Consider the following 26,378-nt stretch of genomic DNA (forward strand, 5'->3'; position numbering starts at 1 on the left):
TTCAAGCATTTTCAGCCCCACATATTCTGAAAGGACTTCTTGCCAGCAGATTTGTCACTTGGTTGAACCTCAAAATGACAAAAGCTACAGGCCACCTGTGGTCTGTGAAGAGCAAGGACATCCAGGCAACACAAAGCACCCATGTCAGTAATAGTGGGTTTCACTGTATGTGCTGTAGCTGTCTAAAAGAACTGGATAGTAGTATAGCGCATTCCGGTTCATATGTACCATGTATAGTCGTACCTCCTGAAACTAAAACAAGGATGCTCAAGCCTTTGAGTTTGCATTTTAATACAGCATCACCGTTTACATGAATCTTTATAATTACAGCATCACAATGACATACACACACTGCTAAACACAACAAAATCAGATAATGTAAGTCTCTCTATATACGCACCTTATCATACACACACATTACTCAGTCTGATGAACTCCAGTCACGCGCCTCAACACATTATTAAGCAATACATAGGCACTGTCATGGGACTGCTATACAGTGAGTAGCCAGTGCATTTTCTCAGAGCAACCAGGACTGGATATATGTGGCATCTGTATAATTCAGTCAAATTCAAGTAGTGGGTAAGGCTGAGAGTGAAATGGTTTGAGAAACATTGCGTCACTGCATGTGTGTGTCGCTGAAGTAAAAGGCTCTGAGCTTGAGCGTCTTTCAATGTCTTTCTCTGCAGCATTTTACAGTAGGCATGTCCTTCCTATCGTTTAACCCAATGTGCACACGCATTCTGCCATATCATGCAAAATAGCCACCCGCACATAAACAGCTGATCAGAATTGGGTGTCTCAAATCGTCCCTGGATCCTACAGAAGGAGATTCTGACAGTGGAAAATGTGACAACTGACCTGAGCAGCAGTTCAGGCATTTACAGTTCAGGCAGCTGAACAGACAGATTCACCTGGTCCATGCCAGAATGGAACCCTCCCTACACGCGCAGCAACCATCTGATGTACTGTACATGATGTGTTGGGTGGCACAAGTGCACGTCAGCAGGGTAAATGCAAGGAGCGGTGACTCTGTCCTTCGTCTGTTTCGGTGGTCAGCGGAGCCGCCATTCTCCAGCGTCCGGCCTCTTACTTGACATCAGACGCGCTGTCCTCAGGGCAGGAGCTCTGTCGGACGCTCTTTGATATGGCAGCCTCCTTGGACGACAATTTCCTGCCTTTCGGTTTACTCTGCGCTCAAAGGACAAGGGATGAAAAAAAGAGAGACAGGAGAAAGTACTTTAGGTCAGACGGGCATGGCATTATACATTACTCACTTATGAAAATGAATTGCTGTGTGTGTGTGTGTGTGTGTGTGTGTGTGTGTGTGTATGTAATGTGTGCGTGTGTGTTGTAACGATTCTGTGGCTGGTTTTAAAGTTATATATTTTCTTTATTTATCAATGTGTGTGTATGTGTGTGTGTGTGTGTGTGTATGTAATGTGTGTGTGCGTGTGTGTGTAATGTGTGCGTGTGTGCGTGTGTGTGTGTGTGTGTGTGTGAGAACTATCAGTACAATGTAATGCTGACAGAAAAAAAAACACATTGTCCACATTGATGTCATAGTCCAGTCAGTGTTCCCACAGCAGCTAGCCACAGGTCTGAATCAGCGGATAGAGCCCACTGAGCAGCAGGTCTGGGGGGGCAGGGGATGTGTGACAGCACAACGCTCTCATCTTACCTCTTCCCTGTGCAGAAGCCTGCCTTTGCTTCCACTGCTACCGCTGGCAAGAAGCGGAGGCTTCCCACACTGGGTGGCTGTGTTCACCATCTTCTTTTCTCTGCCAGGGGCCCCAGAGGAGGGCACGAGCCCAGACGGACGTCCATCCTCTCCTTTACCTAAGGATCCAGAATGGTGCAAATATACCCAGAGGTTAAGCATGACTGGAGCCAGTATGTTGAAACAACACAGCCATATGCTGCATTACATAAGGCTGAAAGCTGGCTGAGAACCACTCACACATCAATGGTGGTTAGGTGAGTAACTATAGCGACGACAACTACTATGAAAGTTCATACAGAGATGGTGCAGATAACACGAGTGACTTACATTAGCCTATTTATTTTTTACCTTATTTCAGTTTGTTAAATGAACAGTGAAGCCACAACTGTAAAGATCTAAGCATTATTTTATACGGTAGAGAAAATGTGAGACAGCAGAGTGCAGACACTGACAGCGGTTAGGCTTCGATCAGCATATGATCAGGACATCGATGTCTTCAGTCTTTTTACTCTATCTTAAAGCATTCCCAAAGGTACAAACCTGAGCAAGTTGTCGTGCATGGTTTAATTGATGCACTGCCGGTGTCAGATATCCCACGCTGATTGTTGTTGTTACTGGCCATAGCTTGGCCAATCTCCGTGTCGGTGTTCGTGAGCCATGTCGACTCGGTCTCCCTTGTCCAACTCTCATAGTAACGGGGTTCGATTGTATCAGCCCTGCTGCCTCCACAACCCATTGAAATGTCCAGCGACACTCTCGGTAGCCCTCTGTTCCAGGACCAGAGCGGCGCTTGGATGACTCCCTCACATCAGAACCGCGGCTGCATCAGTGACTGAATGTTCGTCACAGCTATCCGCATCCTCTCCCCCTCGCCACGGATCTGTTCTCGCGGCTGCTCCGTGCGATAGCGAGGATGCTTGCTCTTATGGATGCATGCCTCTGCTTAACTTGCTGGGTATACGACCACATACGTCATTGTCGACGTAAATTAGAGTAATTGAAAAGACACCAAACGGCTGACTCGCTCAAGTCAGAGGCTGGTTCGTATTGACAGGTTCGTAATCGCTTGCTCGTCCATAACATCTACGGATGCTGCGACGTCTGCAGTGAAAATGACCACCCTGACATAGGCCCTACCGTTGCCATAGCACTTGGAAGGAATATGTAGATAATCTCATTTGTCATCATACACAAAATACACCATGAACGCAGTAAAAGACGTTAAAGTATTTTATTGTTTCAAGTCAACATCAGACATTGATAACACTTAATGTATACATATATATAGTTTTAGATATATGTTTATCTTCACACCAAATATACAGAACATGACAACACATAATAAATTACATCCTTTCAGACATGATCATCTGCTCTTGAGGAGAACCAAGACTGTGCTTCAATAAAGACTAAACATGGTAAACGCTGACCTGATGTCCCCACACAAGCCAACATCTCACCCATCACAAACCAGCAGCTCAATGATCAGTGGCCAATGATCAAAACATCTACCACACAACACTACACCAAGGTGGAATGACTGAAAATACAGTGTTTCAAATGTTACTCAAGTAAACCTGATTCATTCATTCAAGAAGACATCTGAATATTCAGATGTTCTTTTCAAAAGCACAAACATGAATACTCTGATAGTCTCAGGAAAAACAAAATGTAAACAAAATCGTAAACTGTGTGCTCTGCCCCGGCAGTGAGAAGTTACCTTGCCAAGTGGAATGAGCAGAGGGTGACCAGATTCTCTGCACTTCATAAACAGCCCACCAAAGACCTCCATTCAAACAGTGAAGAGTTGAAAGGTCAATAATGGGCCAGCTCACCCAGCTACGCTGGTAAAGGGAAACGAGGCGGTACACAGACACACCGCACTTGAGCAACACATCTTTCCTTTCACAACATGACAAAATGTGCACAGTTTGGAAAAATACAATCAGGACACTATAAAGCCGCAAAAACTGAGAATGTATCTTGTACCTGGAGGGGGGGGGGGGGGGGAAGAAACAGTACATCTGGTCACCCAATGAGCATGCAAAGAGAGCAAGATGGGGTGGGTGTAGGGAAGAGTCAGACCAATCAAGAGGTGCCCTGGTCAGTCCATTTTCAACACAAAGACCGAGCGAGACAAAAGAGTGGCCACAGGCCCCCGGCCACAAGCTCTATTTGAAGTCTAGGAGGTTGCAATCGATCTTGTAGTACACGTAGGGGTAGTACTCCTGCTGGCTGAGGTTCAGACCCGGGATGTCCATGGCAGGCTGCTGCAGAAAAGACAGACAGGAAACCGAATCAGCAAAAACACCACTGAGCAACAGCAGCTGGTGATCAACGAACATCAAGGACATCACATTCATTATGCACTGGAGTGGTTCCACTTGGAATGTCCTGATTGAAAATGAAGGTATTCATTTCACACAGATAAATGTCCAGCATAATGTATAGAACACCTCCAGCGTATTGTATAGAACACCTCCTCTCATGACACTACAACAGACAATTGCACTCATTGATGCACTTATTACACCGATGCACTTATTGTGTTTTTTAAAATTGTTGTTAGAATTGCTCTTAAAAGCTTTAAATGTTTTTACCATGTTGTAAGTCGCTTTGGTTAAAAAGTGTCAGCGTACTGTAATGTAATGTACAGTATACTGTCTAGAAAAAGGCCAACCATACCAGAGCAGGTGTGCAACACTGGAACTTACTTCCATAATGGAGGCGGCGCTGCTGTCCAGATGCTTGTACAGGTCATACAGAACCTCCCGGAGCTTCTTAATGGTCTTCTTGTTGGTCTGCATCAGCATGGCCTGGAAGTTCACCGGCAGGCCGTACCTATACCAGCCCACACAGAGAGACCATCAGCTCCCGCATATCTACATACAGTACACCTAGAGCTGGGCAGGACTGAATGATGACCAGAGCATTATCTCCAAACACAGCCATTACTTAATCAGCCGGATCCGGTGTTTGAAGTTTCAAGAACTGAGTGGAAATGTGTGGGTCTATGCACAATTTAGCATTCAACTGGAAACACAACTTCCTTTGATTTCAAGACACTGTTATGCACAGATTATGTCCTGTCTGACTGCACAATTGCGATGCCTGCTATACACAGATAAGATGTGTGCGGTAGGAAGCAGACTGGTGGATGATGGTGTAGCACTGCTGGTACTTGAGACTACCTTAAGACCGACTCCACAAACACTCTCAGGGCTTTGATGTGGATCCATGCAATGAAGGCCTCGCTGAAGTTCACCTTCAGCCATCGCACCAGAGGGCCCTGACAACAGCAAAGACACACGGTGTTAAAGCTTGCAACCACCTCATCACTCTAGAACTTTCCAGAGCCAAGGGCAGAGTCTGAGACACAGAGGCAGACCGTATGACATTTCTACAGCGGATTGGGGCGGCTTATATTATATATCATCACCGAGACTGACAGACGGATTACTCAAGGCCTTCAGAGGCTGTGATATTATTTTTGCTCCTTGACTGTTCCCTAGGACATCCACAGTGGCTGATTTGGAATGCCTGTCAGTGCAATGTTTCATTGCTGTTGTGGTACGGGTGCATACAAACTGCTTCTTCTTGTCGGTAGACAGCCGGGTCATCTCCTCCTTGTCTGCCTTCATCTCTTCCTCATTATACTGGAAGTCCCTCACCATGAATCTGTTGGTGCACATGAAATGCACATGAGCAAGCGCACACACGCACACGCACACGCACACAGATGTAATTCAACAGGATTCAATTTGACCTGTGTGCTACCCATTATCAGATTACATGCCTTCATCTCACCAGGGGGACAGCCATTTTCACAGCTCATCCAAGCATGTAATTAAGGGGAACACATAAACAAGCCCAAGATTCCAACCACAATAACAGCACTCTCAAGCCCAGTCCACTCACTCTCTCTCTCCCTCTCTCTCTTTCTTTCCCTCTCTCAGTGGAGAGGGGCAATATGCAGCCCAGTGTGCCTTACTTGTTCTCCCGGGCCTTGAGTCTGAAGTCGTCGATGGCCTTCCTGAAGAGGGTGACGCTGAACAGGCCGCTCTCCTGGTCCTCAAACAGCAGACTGGTCAGGAGGGAGGAGAGCGTAGTGAGCACGGCAGCAGAATGATGAGTCATTCTTATGGCACACTTAGGATAATTGCACTCGCGTGATTCCACTACCTCTCCAGGAAATCCTCAGACACATACTCTGAGATGCTTGAGAGAATACCTGTTCTTATGAAGTTATATGAACTGCATTGAGGAAATCTCTATGATTACTTTAAGTGCTTGGGCTTTAGGGACGCATCCAGGGCCATCAAGCCGTTTTTACATTTACTTCACATCCGAGTTCATTTTTTTCCAAGTAGAACTCATTGCTTTGCAAGAAAAGAGACTACATATGAACTGGCAGTCAGAGCACACATAATACATTGGCTGCTATAGGATCAATAGAAAGACAGAAGTGAGGGTGTATACGTGTGTGTCTGGGTGAGAGAGAGAGAAAGAGAAAAAGCTCTGAACCCCCTTAGATGAGACTGTACCAGTCTGCTAATGCTCTAGCATGAAGCTAATCGGTTTCCTTAGCAACCAGCTACAGACTAATCCCTGGGGGTATGGCCTCTCCTCTCCGCTGCTCTCCCATCTCCATCACTGTGTCTCAAACCGTGCACTTCTGCACTTAAAATACTTAATTTGAGTGTGTGAGGGCGTTCACACTGAAATTTCGAACGATGCGAAGGGCACTGCAAGTCCCCGGATGGTGCACTCATAACGGTCAAAAAGTTGAGTGTGGAACGATGGACACTCTTCGCCCTCAACGGACACCATCTTGGCTATATAACGGAAGGGGAGGGAGTATTTTCAAATTCGTAGAAATCGCGGTAGAGAAATCTGAAGCAGCAGCGGTGGAAAACACACTTTACAGAGGTACAAGCAAGTTATAACACAAACTGTTCATGTTTTGACACAGTATGACCATGTCACGGTCTCATAGAGGACACCAATAAAATTATATTTAAACGTTACGATCGTCATTTCTGTGAAGTGCACGAAGGTTAGCGTTTGATATGAGACGACACTATTCTGTTAAAATGTGCACACTATGCCAGTAAGCACACAGTGCACATAGGGAGCAGCACGAAAGTGTACTCACGGCAGTAGTCGGTTTGAGACAGAGTGCATGTACTGGTTACTGGTAACTGGTAAAGCCACAGCTTCTATCCACTACCCTATGGACTCCATCATCTACCTCACGATATCTCTCCTAATAGCCACATCTGGAGGATACCCATTGTTCTGGGACTTACTTTGTAGATCGGGGGACCACCATCTCTGAAAGGGTTTCATACGTCTTTTGCCAGTCAGCATAACTTGTCCTGGAAAATGTAGAGATGGGTTTGCTTTTTCAAATACCACAATTAACATAAAAGAACAACACAGTGGCGCCAAGAGTAGAATAGTGAGAAATAATTAGGTTGCAGGTTTACTGCATCTATTCAATCAAGCTGTAAACTACCAATATGATTGATTAAGCAGTGCAACCACTGCTTTTGGGGATCCTTACTTTGGTACAACCACAATCATTGTGATCAGATACTCAGAGTCCAGCACAAAGTCCTCCTTCTTGACAATATCAGCCAAACTCCTGGTCAGTAGACTCCCCCTGGTGGAGAAATATCACATTGCAATGTGGAACATGAACAACATGGTGCAATAATATACTGTAAATCCCATTACTATTTTGCTTCATTTTCAACTATTGTAATGTTCATAACTTGTGCATCTCTATGTATTAAAAAAAAGTCTAATAAATACTATAACCATAACCATATATCCAGTGTCTTGGGTAACGTTTACATTGTTGAAAATTATCCAATTTGAATTTCTTTGCTCTCATGTGGCAGAGATCAGATATGTACTATGACTGTGTAAACAGGAAAAAAAAGATGGATTTGAATATTCAGTTTCAGGCTTCCTTCATATGTGGGAATGAATCAGATATCGGTTATGTGCCAAAGTGACGTCGTCCAAATGGACGTTGTTATTTTTATCTTGCACGTCACTGGAATTGCCAACAATCTTATACTTTTTCACATTTATATGATGCATAATTTCACTTTCATGCACACAACTGGCAGAATGGTGAAATTAAAAATAAAAACCGAGAGGGAAGCTTCAATAAGGACCTTTCAACCTTAAAACAGAACCAGTAGCCTCAACTTCTCAAGATACTTCAGAAACAAAAGTAAACAACTAGTCATTGATATAGCCAAATATTGTAAGCTTGTGCTATTATTCCGCGTATTTGCAGTGCCGTCTGTATGTTTGCTTTTATTTCGCTGACCAAACCTTCATGTGCACACACGGGTTGACTCAAGTGTTGAGTGAAGTATTGAACCACGTAACACAGATATCTGATATGGGTGACTTAGAAAAGTAGATGTGAACAGACAACCAAAACTGTTTAGGCAAAAAAACCTGTGCCTCAAGCCCTGCTGGTGTAAAAGCAGCATTGAAGGACACTATTTCCATCATGCAGCAAAACTGCAAACTTAGAAAGGACTCAAGTGGTGCTGAAGACCATCTGTTTGTGCACTGTAGCAGGGATCTCAAAACACAGACTAGAGTAGAATACAGTACAAATATGGCCTTAAAGATGACACAAAATGGAATATCGGTTTTGTTGACAGTTGACAGGAGAGTTTGGTGCCTAGCCACAAAGTAACCGTGAACTGCGGTTGGACTTGAAATGACCACTAAGAAACAGGTGCCTGACTGTCAGACTTGTAAGTAAATACAGACGGTGACATAAACCATGCCTCTGATTACCATCCCACTCCCCACGTTTTGCTACCACTTCAAGGTGGAGACTCAGGTAGAAGTTGCTGGAGCCTATTTTGGCTGCAAGACAGCTCATAATAATTGTTGTGAATGCCAGAAACACGTGAGGGGGCGCTAGATATCTGCAAAAATGGGCCATTTGATTCCCCAGTATAACAATTAGGTTGCAAATGGGCTTGTAAACTAGTTCATCCATACTTGGTCCTTAATGACATGAGGTGTTGCAGGTGTAGAAGGAGGGGGTCAACTCACGCATTCTTCCTCTCCAGATTCTGCAGGTTGCCCTTCAGATTGTTGTAGGCTGAGGCCCTGGCCTTCAGGTCGTTGTCAATCTGTGTCACTTGCTAAAAAAAACAGAAGTTAAAGTGGATTCATTTGACCAATTTTGATGGGTGGATACCCAATTTTCCAGAAAAGTAATAATAATGGGTGAACCAATTATTAAGCAACTGCAATGGCTATCATCAGTTGAAAAATTAGTTAATTCATTCTTTCAACCTTTATTTAGTCTTGGAGGGTCATTGAGGGTAATCCTCATTTTCAGTTAAGCCGAGATATAAATGAAATGTAATAATCCCTAAGTATTAGATGAATGATGAAGTAGATGAATACTGTTATTTAAGAATTCAAGAACAGTGCTCACTGATGACTGAATTGCACTGACCTTGGATACAATCTCAGAGATGTTCTTTAAAGACTGCTTGATGGGATACTTGGCCATGTCCCACTGAAACCTTGTGATGTAGGTAACCAGATCAACTAGAGTGAGAGGAAGAGGGGTGGGGGGGTTAAGAACACAAAGCTTAGACCGAGCGCTCCCATGTGCAGGCAGGGCAGTGATGGGCCCGTGGGGCCGTGGCTTCTCCCTCACCTCCATTGGCCAGCAGGTTCTCCTGAACTTTGTCTCGGCTGTCCTCCAGCACGTCGGCCATGTACTGCGCGACCTTCTTCACCACACTGCGAAACAGGATCAAAAGGCATCACACACCCGTGACACAGCCATATATAATCCTTCCGTGATGCTCAATGGCACTTCATCTGAAAACAACGGCGATAATGGATGATCGTGACACGCAGACGCACACGGCTAATGGGCCCGATCGCGTCACTTTCGGGGCTGAGGACGCGGCGTGCCCGGAGAGCCTCTTGTGCTCTTTTGTCCAGAGGGCTGAGTGGGCTGCAGGAGGCCCACGCTCCGTCTGCCGGGATAACGAGAGCTCTGAGCGGACACCACCTGACCACAAGACTGCAGCTGAGGGCCTTCACATCAATAACAAATCAAAACTGGCCAAAATACACAAATATTGAGACTTCAAAGAGTTGCTCAATTATGACAATGGCACTGTGGCTGTGTGTGTGTGTGTGTGTGTGTGTGTGTGTGTGAGAGAGAGAGAGAGAGAGAGAGAGAGAGAGAGAGAGTGAGTGTACTGTAGACATACACATTATAATGTATATATTGTACTGTATCTATTTATATACATGTACTGTATGTGTGTATGTATATATGTATTTGTGTAGAGATGTGTGCGTTGAAACCTACATACACACACACACACACACACACACACACACACACACACACAAAAAACACAACTGGCTGTCCGTTAAACAAATGTCTAACCATAAACAAACAATCTGCTTTGCCTGATTCATTACACATCACCAATTCTCTAGTTTGTATACTGCATTTCTGCATACTACTGTAGATCCTGCTTTAAGAGGCCAACTGCATCAACAAGAGACAGACTTCAAGACCACTATTATAAATAGATTTCCTTCATGTTGTGGAAGAAGCACAAGTCATGGGATTTAAATATGACTGAGCGAAGGGCTGCCGGTGTGTCACCAAACTGCTAATGGCTAATTTTAGCAGGCAGGCATGGCCGTCACACCACTGTGCGATATTTCTCACCATGAGAAGTTAAACAGAAGAGATTAAAGCGGCCTGATTTTGACAGAGTGTCGGTCAGCCTTCAGATCAAAACACAGCACAGATCTGCAATTTGCCGTTAGGTAGAGAAGTGACACCATGCCAACATTAAAGCACTGACATTTTCCACAATTTGGCAATCAGCATGCGTGCCACGGCTGTTACTAATGCAGTGATCTCAAATCTCAGAAGGAACTCTGGCATACCTCTCGACAAAGGAGTCCAGTTTGGCCAGCTCGTCGGACAGTCCCACCAAGACATCTAGTGTCCCGACCTGTTGAGGGTGGGGGTTGGGGTCAGATGGCGAGGGCAGAGAATGCAAACCTTTGATCAACATTCTGTGTGATGGACTTATCCAAACGCAGCCATGGCGTGTTTGTTCAGCAGCACATGAAGTTTAGTCAGCCAGCAGAGGCATTCAGGACCCCGGGCGTTCAGCAAGGCGCCAGCCTCTTTTTCCAAACCCATCAGGCAGCGAATAAAAACTCCAGGAAACCACTGGCCACCCAATACGTGGCAGAGGCCACCAAGGTCAGGTTCTCCAGGGGAAGATGGGGCAAAAGGGGGCAAAATGGGGTCCACAGTGGGGGCACACACACTACATTACACTACAATTATGCATCTTAAAGTCCTAATGGCCTATTGGTTATAAATTGTAATGTGACTGTTACCAAGGATAATCATTTATCTCATATATTCTGCATCTATCGGCTGTAGCAGGGCAGATGAGCAGTTCAACAGCACATGGATGTTTATAATGGAAAGTACATGCAGTTGTTGAACTAGCTCCAGGTCTCAAATACATAAAATGACATAAGCACGGATACAGGAATGCAAACACTTCCACCTATCGTTACAAGATAGCATCTCATTCATTTCAATGAACCATAATTCTGCCTTATGCTTATTCCAAGAATCCATGATGAGTCTATCTACACATCTTGGTTTGTATAGAAAATGTCACCTGGATCATTCTGATATTATATAGTTACAAACTTAAATGTGTTTTCAGTTTTATGTTTATTTCAAGGCACAAAGACCCATCTTAAATATATGTCTGCAATGCAGACTATGAATGTAATGTGTACAAGCCCAGGACAGTCCCTTACAATCTGTGAAATAATACGGAAATATGTTTAATGTGTATTCAAACATAATTTCTCTGACATCAGCTAACTAACTGACTAAGTTAATGCCACGATACCTATATGAGTAGGTCATATTGTGCGCTCTTGTGCAGGGAGGGTAGAGAAGGGTAATGAAAAGCAGTGACATGCTGGTGTGTGCATCTTTATGAAGCACACAAAGGCCTTCAAGCCTGCATCAGCAGAAATCAAAGGACAATTTACATTGGCCTCTTATCCAACCACTGATTAGTGTATGCTATAAAGCTGTGCCTTGCCTTTAAGTCAGGAATGTTGAATTTGTGGTTAGTGGACAAGTTGTTGGTGCGGGTGGTGGCTTGCATCATCTTGTCCCATGTCTGTTGACAAGTCTTCTCTCCAGGAGCAGAAATTAACCAGAACTCTGTCATGGCTGCTTATCACTGAAAAAGAAAGGTGTGCTGCGCAATTAGACATACTTTCATTTCTGTACATTCAAGTCATGTATTTTTGAAAGATCCATTATCTTACAGGTGAGACAGGGGCAAACTGGACATGAAGTAAAGATGGAACTTCTATTTGTCATTTGTTCCCTTTTCTGACGTGACTTCCGAAACATTAGTAACATGTCACGAGTCATCCTCGTGCGTGGGGTAAAGGACAGAGTGTAGCCTAGGTCTTATACTTTTTATTCTGTCTGTAAATGAGATCGTATATTGTCATTAGTTATAAATATAACTGATATGGTGCGCAGACATAGTGGAGTATATTATTGAAGGGGCAACGCAAGATTATTTTATGTCACAGAGAACACGATCAGACACTTGGAAATCCTGACCCGAAGTAATTTGTTTTCATAGAATCGTATCGCTAAAATGAAAAATAATAATGAAATGTACCATTTTTTTTTTAATCATGGTGAAACGTGTTGTCACGACACGAACACGGCTGTTTTCTTTTATATAAATACACACATGCACACACAAGATAACAGAGCAACAACATATAATTGCATCACGGTACAATCTAATAATAAATTATGATTTAAGGTTAACATTGATGCTGCAAGTTGTCCTGGCTTGTGGCTAACATTTGCTAGTTGCTTGTCGCAGTGTACTCCAACAAAACCCATTCGACGAGAGTCAAACTTAATTTGAGAGAACAATTATTTGGTTCCTTATCTTACATTTACTAAATGCATTACTGATACACTGCTATTATATCCATGGGCATCATGATATTTTGTACAGGCCCTCAAGATAACATAATCCAACTAGCCTATGAGTAGCACTGCGATGCTATGTTATCATAGCTGTCTTCTAGCCAGCATAGCAAGGTTATCGATGGCTTGGTACCTCTCAGCAAGGCAGATAGTTCGAGCATGAACAAGTAACTCACCTGATTTTATGGCGATACTTATTTGTGAAATGTATAGATTAAAAATGTGACGTATATATAATCAGACGACAAAATCTGTATTATTTCCCATTAGACTATGAAGTGGTCTCTGACAGCAACAGACTCCAAAGCAGTCAGCTGATCAATGTGGGTGGTGCTCCCAGACTAAACATGACCAGGGCTGAGAAGGTTCACCTAGAAAGATAAACGGCCACTATCGGTTGGGATGTATTACTGCAACTGAGGAAAATGCTGAGAGGAGATGATGATCTTGATTCTAGACTATTTCTGAACTCAGGATACGTGAGGATTTTGAGTTACTTGTTTGTAGTCTTGCCTAAGAATATAAGACTGCATTCTGACCGCACCATTTTATTGACACATTTGATTGCAGGCTCTGCATAATGTGCTCGCAGGATATACAGTTAGACACATATGTTGTGTCAGTGTCTTATCAAAACTACAAAAGGTGCCTGGGACAAGAGATAAGATGTTCTCTTGCCAATATCAGCTGAGTTGCAATTGCAACAAGTTTTTTTTGGCCCAAACAGGTGATTGCTGGCTCCTGCTAAGGAAAGCCTCAACAACTCAAGTATCTCAACTTTTGACACCTTAGCCAAGCTGCAGGTTTTTGTTACTACTTTGTTGCTACTTTGTTGGAAAATATTCATTCATTTTGTTAATCTTTAGTTATTTGGCACGTCATTTGACAATAAAGGACAATGTTGTCAAATCTGGAACATAATGTTCATAATATTGTTACATTTATAGAATTCAGATGTATCTTCAGTGCCAGATGACAGTGTTTTCTTTTCAGATTGAACTGAATGAGCCCTGGGGACAAGCTGCCCTCTTTCAGAGTTTCATCATCCAACCAGATTTTGAGTTTAATGAAAACTATACATTTGACAAAGTCATAATTACAGATCTGAACAATCTGTGACACAGCCATCCAACATAATAAACTACAAAAAGAGTTTTACAATAGGTTTTACAACAAAGGTTCTATATGAAGTGCAACATCCAATGATTTGCAAACAGTGATATCTCCGCTTTTGACTTCTCACGATGGCATCTTTAATATGTTATGGTTATTGACCATCATAAATTCAAAGATAACTTGAGTTTAAATTGGTTTTGATTGAAGTCACTCAAAGGGGTTTAATGAGCTACCTGTGAAGCCCATAATAGACAAATATGGTGCAAATTATTGACCTTTTTTTTAATAAGTATGGTGTGGAGTTGTTATAAGGCCAGACCTTTGCAGACAAAGGCCATCAGTGGAGATTTCATGTTCCCTTGAGGTTGTTGGCAGGAATGCCCAGTCAGCAATGGCTTTCAGGGAGGCACATACTTTCTAAATTTGGACAGGAGTCCCACTTCCTGACGTTGGGTGTCTCCCGCACCGAATTCGAGGAAAAACCCACAAAGGACCGTGTTTATGGAGTTCAGTAGGTCTAGGGTGCATTGTTTGAGATACAATGCCGGGACAGTGTGGAGCCGGCCCCATAGATCAAACAGCAGGGTGGGCTGCCCACTGTCTGGCCTTGGTCCAGGTCGATGGGGACATTGTCTGGGCACGCGTTCCATAATCATTTTTTTGGATGCCGATTAGGGTGATGGAGGATTGTTAAGATATATTTATTATGTCTAGCATGGTGGGTGGGGATGCATGTTCTTGGTCCCAGGAGACCTTTGCGACATCAGCTTATTTTTTACCAAGCACACAAGACAAGGCCATACTCCCTCATACATTTTTTTTCTTATTGGTCATTGTGTTGGGTTAGCAGGGAGCATTTTACCATAAGTTAATTAATACACCAGACATCTTTGAAACTTCTCCTCTGGGTGCCTGCCTGGTGCACTGCTTCACTAGTAAACACTTGTGAACTTTACCTCCTTGATAGAATTACAGTAATGTAGCTAACCTTAAGACAATAACACTGCTCAGTAACCACCAATATACAATAAACCTGCTCATTTAGTTTAGTCATCATACTGAGGGTATTTTGAACTCACTCATTGCCTGACCAGGAGCATTGTTAAGGGGAGGTTGGAGTGTCATAAGACAGCCCACTATAGATGAAAGGCAAGAGATAAGATAATATTTTGACTGGCAGCCCAGCATTGTTTTTTAACCTGCATGACCCTCAAGGGAATTAATCTCGAGTTTATTTTAGGGCAGATCTCATCACTATTGTCCTTTACTTTCTATCAAAAATACTGAAATAATTTTGGTTCAGAACTTGCATATAGGCTACTTGTATAAACTGATATAGAGAATGTTGAACCAGCAATTGGCATTTATAATTCTAAATATAATATGTTCTCAAACAATAATGTTGCATACTCAGTCAAGCGACACTATTCTGATATAAACTGATCAACATGTGATTCATTAGAGTAGTTTCAGCAAAAAATAAGTGTATGTGTGTGTGTGTGTGTGTGTGTGTGTGTGTGTGTGTGTGTGTGTGTGTGTGTGTGTGTGTGAAAGAGAGAGCACTTCTTTTGAAGGACCATCATTTTCAGCGGTGTTCCAGTTTTGTCTGAGAGCAAATAAGGTGTTATGGCATAGGCCTGTAGAGATCTGCATACATATACTGCTGGTTTGCTTTAAACTAGTAAGGAACAGCATTGATAGGCTACACTTATCTCTCACTGCCTGGCAAACTTTTACTTAAGTGTCCACTTTTATTTATGCCACTCAGTGCGCCAGCTTATTGCCATCTATCTGTTTATTAATTTGTTTGAGTTTTTCATTCATCCATTTATTCCTTCTCAACACATTACCAAAACTTTATTATTAGGCCTGAGTCTATTCCCTCATGCAGTAAAAGGTTAAATGGCAGGCTATTATAAGGGTGGTGACTACAGTGGCCTTGATATGATTTGAGTCCAACTACAGGAACATTCCTGTTGCAGAAGCATGCGCTGCATGGTGTTTTCGTTTACAGTGGGCGCAGACACGCGTCGGGCCCTATTATGATCAAAACAATGGCAATCAAACATCGCGCTTTTACTGGAAAGTCACTTTAGATGGTATTCGAGATTAGGGACTAGATTCACATTTAGTCTATGGGGAGCAAACACAAATCACGGAACAGCTTTTGTGTGGTCAGGGGAACAAACCTGCCCACAAGTCGTATAATCTAAGCAACACTGACATGATTTAAACAAACAGCCATTGTGTTATTTTCCCCATACAAATTCCATTGGCTCATCTGACATTCTTGTTTCGGATAGCCTATTTTTAGATAGCTATACCAGCTCGTATAAACAAAAGTCCAGGGATAGGCCCATGGCAGAAAAGTGTGGCCTTTAACTGCAACCACAACTGTAATCTATCTAAGCCTATCTAGAATGATAGCCAGACCAAAGTTGGTCTGTCCATGCAAATTAGGCATGGTCAAGGCCGAGGCCAATTACAGTTAGGCACTGAATAGGCCTACTCCAGAATGCTGCAGTTGGCCAATCTGAAACAAAAAATCTGGGGGAAAATGACACTTGACTCATGTGTCTGGTAATCATGTAAGCCTAGCAATCTCCTAATATCTAATGGAAATAGATGTAAGCTGTCCTCCTCCCATTTGACCGTAACAATCTAGTCATTGGCAACTCCCAACACTCCTCCAACAGCGGATGACTATAAAAGGAGACATGCAAATCAGTCAGGAGCAGTACACCAACCATATGAGGTGGATAGGAGTGTAGGCAGGCGTGCTCAGCGCTCCTCAAATTCAATCTGTAGGCCTACGCTTAGACCAGATTTAAAGCTTAATGTGTCAAAGACCTAATACTTATTTCAGAATGGACTATTTGTTTGCATTGCTGGAGAAGAGCCTATGACATCTATTTCGTCTGCCAGTGACTTGTCATATGAAAAAGAATGAAGACATTACTCGGGTAATTTTGCTTAATATCTGATGTAGTATGCTACACATCAGTCTAATGTAGCCTAGACTACTTACGACATGTGTTGTTTATTAACATATTCAAAAAAATGTCTGTGACTTTTCATCACTGTCATGTCAACTGCAGCAGCTATATTAGGGCATTATTATGTATAGCTGTCTCTACACTGCACTGTCTGATTGATTGATGGTGCGAAGAAAGCATTGATGTCCCTAAATTAGAATAGCAAAAGTAAGGTGGCGGGCTGTTCCCAAAAGAGTCTATTTTTGGTATAGGTTACCTTGCTTAAACTATAACGTTGTAACAGCACGTTGTAAGGTCTAGACGTACTCTGCATAATGTAGCAGGCCTACCTGTTAATAAATTGGAATTCGGTGCACATGCACAAGCGCATGCTGCCTCAACACATGCAGAGCAGCGTTGTATCTGTTTGAATTTTCTTTTAAATTACGTAGTTACTTTTAAACACCGCCCCTCTGCCGCCGCCACACTGTCAAGATAGCTGGCGGGCTTTCCTCCGAAGAAGGCGAGCCGAAAGACTGCATCCATACTGCAACATTAGAAAGGACGGTCGTGGTAGCAGGGATTAATATCAGCAGTACTACCAGTTAGATTGCTTTTGTTTCATGTAGAGGACCCTGATACTCTTCAAAAATTCCGCCTAAAAAGATATTTCGATTTCCCCAAAGGATTGGGCCTTTTTCACACGTAAGTAGCGTTAACGTTAAGCTTAACGCAGTGACATTAGCTAGCTGAAGGTTTTCATTGTAATATGAGCTAACGTAGCGTGTTGCTAAGAAGCTAAACTGTCAGACATATTTTATGCTTCTTTTCTATATTGCTGGTCAGTAAAAAATAGCCACCTTCGCTAACGTTTGGTCGATAATTTTAGCCTGACTGGGTATTTCATGTTAACCTTCGCTTTCAAATGCCAGTCGATGCACAGTGGGTGTGTTTGAAAAATGGACTTTTGCTGAATTCCATTTAGTGAATCCTGGCTTCTTGGAAATACTTTCAAACTACACTTGACCCTATAAAACTATGTCAGTGTGTTTCTTACGGACAATGTCATATTTTAGTTGCAACCATGGTTTAATTGTAACCGAAAAGATTAAATATCTCTTGGTGTTATCCTATCTTGCTAAGTTGGCTAACTTTTACCGACACATTCTGAGAATAATGTTGATTGATACTTTTTTCTGTACAGTGTAACTTAAAATAGAATTTGTCGAGCTAGTCACATTGTAACTTAACCAGAGACTCACCCACCGGTCTGTCTGGCTAATTCAAAAAGGGCGTGTTTAAACCATTGTAACATTAATGGGTAAACATTAAATTAATAAAAAAAAAACTGTTATACGGTTTAAATTATTATACTTAATAACATCCGTCTTCGATATAACACTTTTCTTTGTTTCCGTTGATTTCTCAATCACAGTCTTTAAAACAAACATGTCTAGGAAGTTGATTAAAGGAAGGAATTACCTGTAAAATATAGTAGTATTACCTGTAAAATATAGCATTACAAGTAAAATATAGGCATATTGTACCACTGGCTAGGCTAGGTGATTGGTTTAAGAAAACAAGGCTAAAGTGCAGGTGAAAAATAATGTTGTGTTTTTGTCTTCTTTTTATACTCTGTTTATTGACAAGTATAAAACATAGTGTTTGAAGTATGCTCCATTTTCTTTTGTAAAGGTGTACATCTACCTGGACGTCATAGGGGCAGCTCTCTACCACGAGCAGGTGGACTTCAACGCTGAGCCCCCTTGGGATCCTAGCTGATAGCTGGAGAGTACATTCTCCTGGCGTGTCACAGTGAGTTACACTTTTACTGCAAGCCTATTCTAGCCATGGTAATATTAACCAGTGTCCCAGCCCTCCCCTGCTGGGGAGCCGATGAGCCCATGTGGCCCTATGTGCTCTGGGGTCACTGAGGGCATACTGGTCCCCCTCTGCCCAGCCCCACTCCCCAGAAACACATTATGCAATGTTATTAAAGGTTAAGACATGACGCCAGAACCACTGTATGCATTGTGCGAAACTAATGCATTAAACAAAAGCCTTGCCAGTAGCATTCACAGAAACCACTCGGCAGCAATGCAAACAGGCTCCACAGAGGCCAATCCCCAAAGAGGGAGAGAGGCCTTGTTTTCTCAGCATCCAGTGCAGACATCCAGAGGCCGTCTCATTGGTCTGTCTGCTGGGATGTCTGATTCTGTCTAACAACTGGATAGCCTGCAGGGGGGATTTGCTCTCCCTGTGAACACTGTTCTTGGAATTCACAGACCTTTATGCCCACCCCGCTTCCTAATTGAAATTCCCCTTTATTTTGTGACATTATTCTCCACCTTGATGACTAAATAGAATGTGTGTGTATTTATTCCCCCTCTCTTTCTGGCTCTCTTCTCTTGGCAGTTTGTTGCATTCCTAGGACCCCAAGGGCTCAGAGCGTCCCTCACTCAGGTAATTTATTCTCTGACTGTGGAAGAAGAGTACAGGTGAAGATGAAGGGAATTGTAGATGAACTGCACTACACCGTGGACCTCCTGGAGGGAGGCACCGCTCTCAGCGATGTCATCGATAACCATATTTACGAGCAGACTTTGGTGAGTTTCATTGCCTTCAAATGGCAGCTATTTTTGTGTGTCTTGTTTTCAGGTTTTGCCTAGTTCTGTCAGAGAGATTTAAACATTCTGCATAATGCCCCACGTTACTGAAGAATTTCCTTTCATCTGCTTCCGTTTTGAAGCCTGTTGTCAGTGCTGCTGACATTGTTTTAGCTCTTCCAAAGATTTATTGCTTTAAACTGAACTAGGTTACATCCTTGAGCAGTTCATTTGATGCCAAAACACATCTTGTTGTTGAAAGTGAGGGTTGACGTGTGAAAGACATGTGAGCCAGCCCATGCCTAAGTCTATTTTTGCTTTTATCTCCTCCCAGACACAGAAGAACGCCTTCTTTGTGGCAGACCTGGGTGTGATACTGTCGCAGCACGTTCGCTGGCGAACTCACATGGGCGAAATCCGGCCGTTCTACCCAGTCAGGTGCAACAGCAGCTCCGCTGTCATTGAGCTCTTGGCTGCCCTTGGCTGTGGCTTTATTTGTGCCAACAAGGTGAGGGCTTAAGGAATGCCCAGCACATCTTCATCCACGTGCCCCATGGCATGCATGGCTGATGTTGTTGTTGAATAACGTGCCAGTGTTCTGTTGTGCAGGCAAAGGTTGGCATACAGTAAAATATTGACATTGGATTGATATTCTGTATTTTGAATATATAAAATATTTATATTCTGTTTTTTTTACTCAGTATGAGCTGGAGCTGATCAAGGGCTTTGGCGTCTCCTCTGACGACATAATCCTTGGTGGCATGTGCAAGCAGCTCTCCCTTATCAAGTATGCCGCCAAAAGCAACGTGGACTGCCTCCTGTGCGACAACGAGACAGAGCTGCGCAAAATTGCTCGCTGTCACCCCAAAGCAAGGTAGGCATTCAATCAATTTCTATTTCCGGTGAATGGATCATTAAAGTCCCACTGCCAGGCGTTCTGACGCATGTTCCTGGCCCTTCTGTTGAAGGGTGCTGTTGCAGGTGGCCGTGGCTCCCAGTGCGGAAGGGGACGGGCTGGCCATGACCTTCGGCTCCACTCTCAAGGACTGCCGTCACCTGTTGGAGTGCGCCAAGGAGCTGCAGCTGCAGGTGGTAGGGGCCAAGTGAGTCTGCGTGACCCATCACCACACATCAACCTACAGTAACAACATCGCCCCAGAGGCACTCCTAACTCATTCAACAGCACACACTACAACTGAGGCTGACTAGTGTGAGTCTCTTCATCATAAAGATCACACGATCCAGTTAGCTGGAGTCTATGGACATTTTTACCTGTTTGGTGCAGGGTTGATATATTTTTTGGTCATGATTATTAAATTGTTAAGATGACAGCCCAATAAGGATTATAAGATGTTGTAATTCTGTTTGAAGGCATTACTCAGGGTACCCAGAGGGGGTCTTAAGTGTATTGAAAAAGTCTTAAATGTAATATTGTCACATTAAGGCCTTAAGTTTGGAATTTTGTTTATGTAGCCTTGAATTTCATTCACAAGGTCTTATTTCTTCCTTTGATAGAATTAATGGATGCCATAATATCAATTAATTTCTATAGAGACCATGACATTGTAGATTCCAAGGGGAAAATATGCGTATCATAGGAAAATTAACAAACTATCGCTTTTGAAACTTGTTCAGGTTAATTCACGCCATTCTAGCTGTGTCTGAATGTCAGAGAAATGTTACACACACACACACACACACACACACAGATATAGTACCACCGACCGCAAGTAGGCTACCCTGGTTGTAGCCAATTCACGGGCCTGTAGAAGAGGGGGGGAAATGCGAAGTTTGTGTTATATTTAATTCCAAATGGTATTAAAAAGGTCTTAAAATGTAGTCATGTGTCGCTCATACAAAGCCTTGCTGTTTCAGGTTCCATGTGCCCAGTGGGTGTCAGGACCCTGAGATGTATGTTCATGCCGTCTCTGATGCCCGCTGTGTCTTTGATATGGGAGTAAGTGACTCCAAATGACCGCTTCTTTATCCTCACATTGGCTAAATTAATATATTCCACAGATTTCTGTTTGTCTGTTTGCTGATATTGTTTTTCCTCCTTGAACATGAACAGGAGGAGTTGGGTTTCCGCATGACCATGTTGGACATTGGAGGAGGCTTCAGTGGTTCTGACACTCAGTTAGAGAAGGTAATGGTCAACTCGCTGTCCATTCACAGCAGGGGTCTGAACATCCTGTATAACTCACATAAAGATGCAGGGTTCCCACCAGTCATGGAATATAATGGAAAGTCTATTCCAAATTCATGGAAATTTTGTTGTAGTAATTTTAAATGTACTTGGTGAAATACGTAAGGGATAATCAACGACGCGCCGTGCGTTTATAGGAAAATAATGCACGTTCGAAGTGGTAATAAGGACCCGACGCCGCAGGCGGAGGGGACTTTACACTTCGATAAGTGCATTATTTTCCTATAAACGCACGGCGCGGAGTTGATTATCCCGCTTATACCACTGCTACTATCACTTTCGTTTATATTGCCGCTGTCTTAGATACAACGTTGTTGTTTTTACCGTTACATCGACATTGGCGAATTAATATTCAAGTGTAATAAGCCCAAAAGTAGGGAACTACTTCATAGCCGTGCGGTATATAGAAAAATAATGCACGTTCCAAACAGCGCATCACAATAGGAAATTTGACCAAGCAGTGGTATAAATGAAAAATATATTTCCATGCAGAATTGGTGTATATCTTGTCCTTAGCTTTACTGCTTGCTTGATATTCAGTTTTTCTGTAAGATACAATTTTACATTTGACCTGTAGTGGGAACCCTGTTGATGGTTTTACGACTGATCATCAGAAGACATGTTTGTGGCTCATGAGTCAATATTCCACAAATCATAAGTGCTATAGTAAAGAAAACCTGAGCTCTTCTGCTATTTAGAAGCTGCGGCCACTTTAAAGCCAGGAAGTCAGCTTAAGCGTCCCGCTCATAGGTGACCCTTTCCCTCTACACAGGCGCACACAGCCTTAAGGCCAATGCTGGACATCTACTTCCCCCCGTCATGCGGCGTCTCACTTTTGGGCGAACCTGGCAGCTACTATGTGTCCTCCGCCTTCACGCTGGCCGTGAACGTCATCGCCAAGAAAGTAGTAGCCCGCGATCGCCAAGAGCGACGCCACGGTGAGTAGCAGCCCTGCTTGAGTACTGAATGATGGAGACGGCGAGGGGTGCAGTGCTGTTGATCTCACCGGCGGTGTGTGTGTCTCTCAGATGGCGTGTGCGCCAGTGATGAGCCAGAGTTCCTCTACTACATGAACGATGGAGTGTACGGCTCGTTTGCCTACAAGCTGCTCGAAGAGTCCATCCCAGCCCCCACAGTGCAAAAGGTAAGTGTTCGAGGAGAAAAAAGAGTTGCAGTGCTTGCTGAAATGCTAAACTAGGTCAAGCTCTCTTGCTAAAATCCAAAGCTCAAATCAAATGATTACACCGTCACAGAGCAATAGCCATCTTCCCTGTATATAGAAAAGCACATGCTAAAAGGACGTCAATGGTGCTTTTTTTGCCAGACTATAGGACTAGACTTGGCCATAGACTGGACAAGTCATAACCACTGTACTGTATGTTTTGTGTGGCCATAGGCGGTGTCCCCCGAGGAGCCGCTGTTCTCCAGCAGCCTGTGGGGGCCGTCCATGGATGGGCTGGACCAGGTGGTGGAGAGCTGCCTGCTGCCCGAGCTGAGCGTTGGGGACTGGCTGCTCTTCGCTAACACTGGGGCCAACAGCCTGGGAGCCACGGCCTCCGACGAGCACAAGCCGCCTGTCTTCTACATGATCTCTGCTAGTGACTGGTAAGCGGGTTGCTTCACCTTCACTTGAAAAGTCTGTGTTGGCTGATGTTGGATGTCCAAGTCTGCATGCAGAGATAACTTGTGTCTGCCCTAGATAGGAGTGCGCAGCTCAGCAGTAATGCAGAGCCTGATGTATAGAGCAGTGTTTTTCAACCACTGTGCCGTGGCACACTAGTGTGCCGTGACATTGTTAGGTGTGCCGTGGGAAATTATCATAAGTTTATCATATGTGACCATTCATAGCGAAATCAGTCGTTTTGCGCACAACGTTATTTTGAGAAAATCAACAATAACAACCTTCCGGGTTAAAATGTTGAATTTCACATTTTCGCCTCATTCGACTGTATACAGTCTACAGTTTCATATCGTGAACGCATTTCACGGAAAAACATACGTTTTGACTGTTAAACCCGGCGAAGATTCAACACATTTGCTGTCATTCCCGTTGTGCACGCGCTGCTTAAAAAGGTGATTTCTCCTCTTCTGGCATATCGTGACAGGAGAACCATGTCAACTTTGGATGCTGTTATCTTAGCGATAGTTTGTGTAATACCCTCGATATACATATCGTTGGAAAGCTTAGTTTATGGCCGTTCACGTGAGCACAATAACTTAATTTAATTAATTTTACCGAAACGACTGGTTCCGCTTTACAGGGTCACATATTATTATAAGTGGTCTAAAAAAGAGTGAATAGACATCATTTTCTTTGTGTTCATTTGATTCCTATTCAAGACACCTTGACAAGAATGACTTGATATCGTTAATGCGGGCTACAGATTTTTATTTAATTTCATTTTCCATAAAATTTCATTTTATTTAAAATTTTCGGCTGGTGGTGTGCCTCAGGATTTTTTCAATGACAAAAGTGTGCCTTGGCTCGAAAAAGGTTGAAAAACACTGGTATAGAGTTGTGACAACTAACCAATCGAATGTTCTGAGCTGTCCCGTTAGCGATTGCCTCTGAAGTGGTCACGTGTTTCATGATCGCCGTGTTTCATTCCAACATTCAGCAAATCTCCATTGACATGTCTAAATTATTGTAAGAAAAAAAAAAAAAAAAAATACAGTTACTATTTGAAAAATGCCGAACTGTTGCGCGTGTGACTGTAGTGCAAGATGGGGAAGTGGAAAACGATTGCACAATTTCCCCGTGACTCAAAAAGACGTATGGGAGTAGAAGGTCAAGAGACAAAACTGGAGGGTTAATTACTCAATATTGTGTAAGGTACATGTCAATTTCTCTCTTTGACTTATGATGATAAATTCCAGGTTAATTTTAGATATTGAAGGTACTCTGGAATATTTCTGCAAGGGCCCTCTACATACCGTACTGACAAATATTGATAATATGACTTTTAGGCCTGTTAATGGCGAAAATTTGCTATTTATTTCAACATACCGGATTTGCCCCATACAGGTTTACACTGTAGAATCATCTGTCGTTGGGATGAAACATGGCACCCATGATTTCAGTTGTCCAAACTCTCTATTTATAGCTAGATGGTGTTTTAAGCCCCCAACGTCGTCTCCAGGCAGCGCTGCAGTGGTCAAGTTAAAGGCACCTAACCTTTGCTTGACTTTTCCTTGAAGTCAACGTTGGGGGCTTAAAACACCAAGAAACCTATATACGGCTCTGCAGTAATGCAGTCACAGCTCCCTCCTCTGGTGACATGTGGCAACACAGTTAGGCAGCGTTACAGCACCTACTTCCAAATGGTGTTGAATTTCTGAAATGTTTTATGTGATTATTTTTATGCCCAGGTACGAGATGCAGGACTTGGGCATCAGTCTGGACACATCCATGAAGAATTTCTCCCTGGTGCCCTACAGTTTACCGTCTGGTCCGCATGCAACCACTGTGTCCACTCCAGCCTAGAGGAGGACCACTAATGGCCCACCGGCTCTCTGGTTTCTACAGAGCTGGTCTTGTTGACATTCCAGAGGCAAGGGGTAGCCTGGTTCTCAGGTTTCAGAGACGTTGATGAGCGACATGCATTTCATCAGAAATAAAAGCGTGAATCGAACAGAGAATGACTTGTCAACAAGGGACCCTCACAGTCCGGCTTATTAATGCCATTACAGTTTACACAGACTTTTTTTAAATCTAACATTTCAAAGAGATATATATTTATCTCTGAACTTGTAACTAAACTGACGGTCCAGCACACGTCAAGTATTTATCGCACAATGAAGACAAACCTGAAAGAATGATTTGAAACGAGTACATGATTCGTTTTGCTCCAATTTGTTTCATTGTGCTAAACTCCTCAAGAACATGTCCCCACAGACCTGATATGGGGATGAATTTTGATGTTATGTGGCATGCTTACCAGACATTAATCAACCCAGTTTTGTACATTGCCGTTGTCATCAAAACCCTTTGCCATCTTGTGAATGACCTTGAGAGGGTCTGTATTTTAATAATCGCACTGGTTTGGCTGAAGGATTTGACGCGTTTACAAGCACCAAATGAGCAGTGTTGATACACTGTATGTTGCTTCATGCTGTTGCTTTGCAACAAATGCTGCCACGACTGTGCAGAGGCTGGGAAGCAGCTGACAATTTGCCTGGACATGATGAAAAGCAAACTGCCTCGCATCTGCTGTGGATGCTATTGTGGTTCTCAAAACATTACTCAGCTTAGTAAGTGATATAGATGGTGTTGAGGAAGTGCTGCTGGATTTTTTGGAAGTTAAGGTGCAGTTGTGTAGACCTCGACAAGGCTACCTTGAATTTTACCTTCAACTGTTTTTTTACCATGCCCTTACGAAATTTCAATCCTTCTGGAGTGATGCATTGATTTTTTTCAAGAGGATATTTTTAAACTAAGCTTTTGAATTGGCTCTGGTTCCTAACCTGACTTTGAAGCATGTTGACAGGGAGAAGTTTAAATAGCAGGCTATAGCCTTAACTGGTAATATGCTTTAAGTCTATATCAATGTCTCTTGACTATCACAAATGTTTGGTATGTACTTTCTAAATGTTGTCTGTGAAACTTTGAACCCTACCTGAATTACATTAATATACACATGAATTGTACTGTTTT

At 43.1% G+C, this 26,378-nt stretch overlaps 3 protein-coding genes across 4 annotated transcripts; 1 reads left to right on the forward strand and 2 right to left on the reverse strand.

Annotated features, from left to right (window-relative positions):
- Window positions 1-280: 280 nt before the first annotated feature.
- Window positions 281-2,793, reverse strand: baalca (BAALC binder of MAP3K1 and KLF4 a). The gene is made up of 3 exons (XM_062539540.1): window positions 2,264-2,793; window positions 1,682-1,839; window positions 281-1,191 (listed from the first exon to the last, which is right to left on the reverse strand). The coding sequence occupies exons 1-3, from the start codon at window positions 2,457-2,459 to the stop codon at window positions 1,090-1,092; spliced, it is 456 nt and encodes a 151-aa protein (XP_062395524.1). The 5' UTR covers window positions 2,460-2,793; the 3' UTR covers window positions 281-1,089.
- Window positions 2,794-2,939: 146 nt separating this feature from the next.
- Window positions 2,940-13,131, reverse strand: atp6v1c1a (ATPase H+ transporting V1 subunit C1a). The gene is made up of 13 exons (XM_062539530.1): window positions 12,998-13,131; window positions 11,899-12,042; window positions 10,703-10,770; window positions 9,438-9,523; window positions 9,231-9,325; window positions 8,819-8,910; window positions 7,290-7,388; window positions 7,033-7,101; window positions 5,715-5,807; window positions 5,308-5,401; window positions 4,915-5,012; window positions 4,438-4,564; window positions 2,940-3,993 (listed from the first exon to the last, which is right to left on the reverse strand). Exons 2-13 carry the CDS (start codon window positions 12,028-12,030, stop codon window positions 3,895-3,897), a joined length of 1,152 nt encoding a protein of 383 aa, XP_062395514.1. The 5' UTR covers window positions 12,031-12,042; window positions 12,998-13,131; the 3' UTR covers window positions 2,940-3,894.
- Window positions 13,132-16,683: 3,552 nt separating this feature from the next.
- Window positions 16,684-26,164, forward strand: azin1a (antizyme inhibitor 1a). Of its 2 annotated transcripts, none has more exons than XM_062539524.1 (12): window positions 16,684-16,900; window positions 18,608-18,727; window positions 19,328-19,518; window positions 19,853-20,026; window positions 20,220-20,392; window positions 20,487-20,621; window positions 21,394-21,475; window positions 21,590-21,664; window positions 22,497-22,662; window positions 22,753-22,868; window positions 23,121-23,329; window positions 25,094-26,164. In XM_062539524.1, exons 3-12 carry the CDS (start codon window positions 19,417-19,419, stop codon window positions 25,206-25,208), a joined length of 1,347 nt encoding a protein of 448 aa, XP_062395508.1. In that variant the 5' UTR covers window positions 16,684-16,900; window positions 18,608-18,727; window positions 19,328-19,416; the 3' UTR covers window positions 25,209-26,164. The 2 variants fall into 2 exon arrangements, with proteins under 2 accessions (XP_062395508.1, XP_062395507.1); XM_062539523.1 differs by lacking the exon at window positions 16,684-16,900 and adding an exon at window positions 17,382-17,617.
- Window positions 26,165-26,378: the final 214 nt, after the last annotated feature.

The sequence above is a fragment of the Sardina pilchardus genome, chromosome 6 (genome assembly GCF_963854185.1).
Source record: "Sardina pilchardus chromosome 6, fSarPil1.1, whole genome shotgun sequence".
Lineage (NCBI taxonomy): Eukaryota > Metazoa > Chordata > Actinopteri > Clupeiformes > Clupeidae > Sardina > Sardina pilchardus.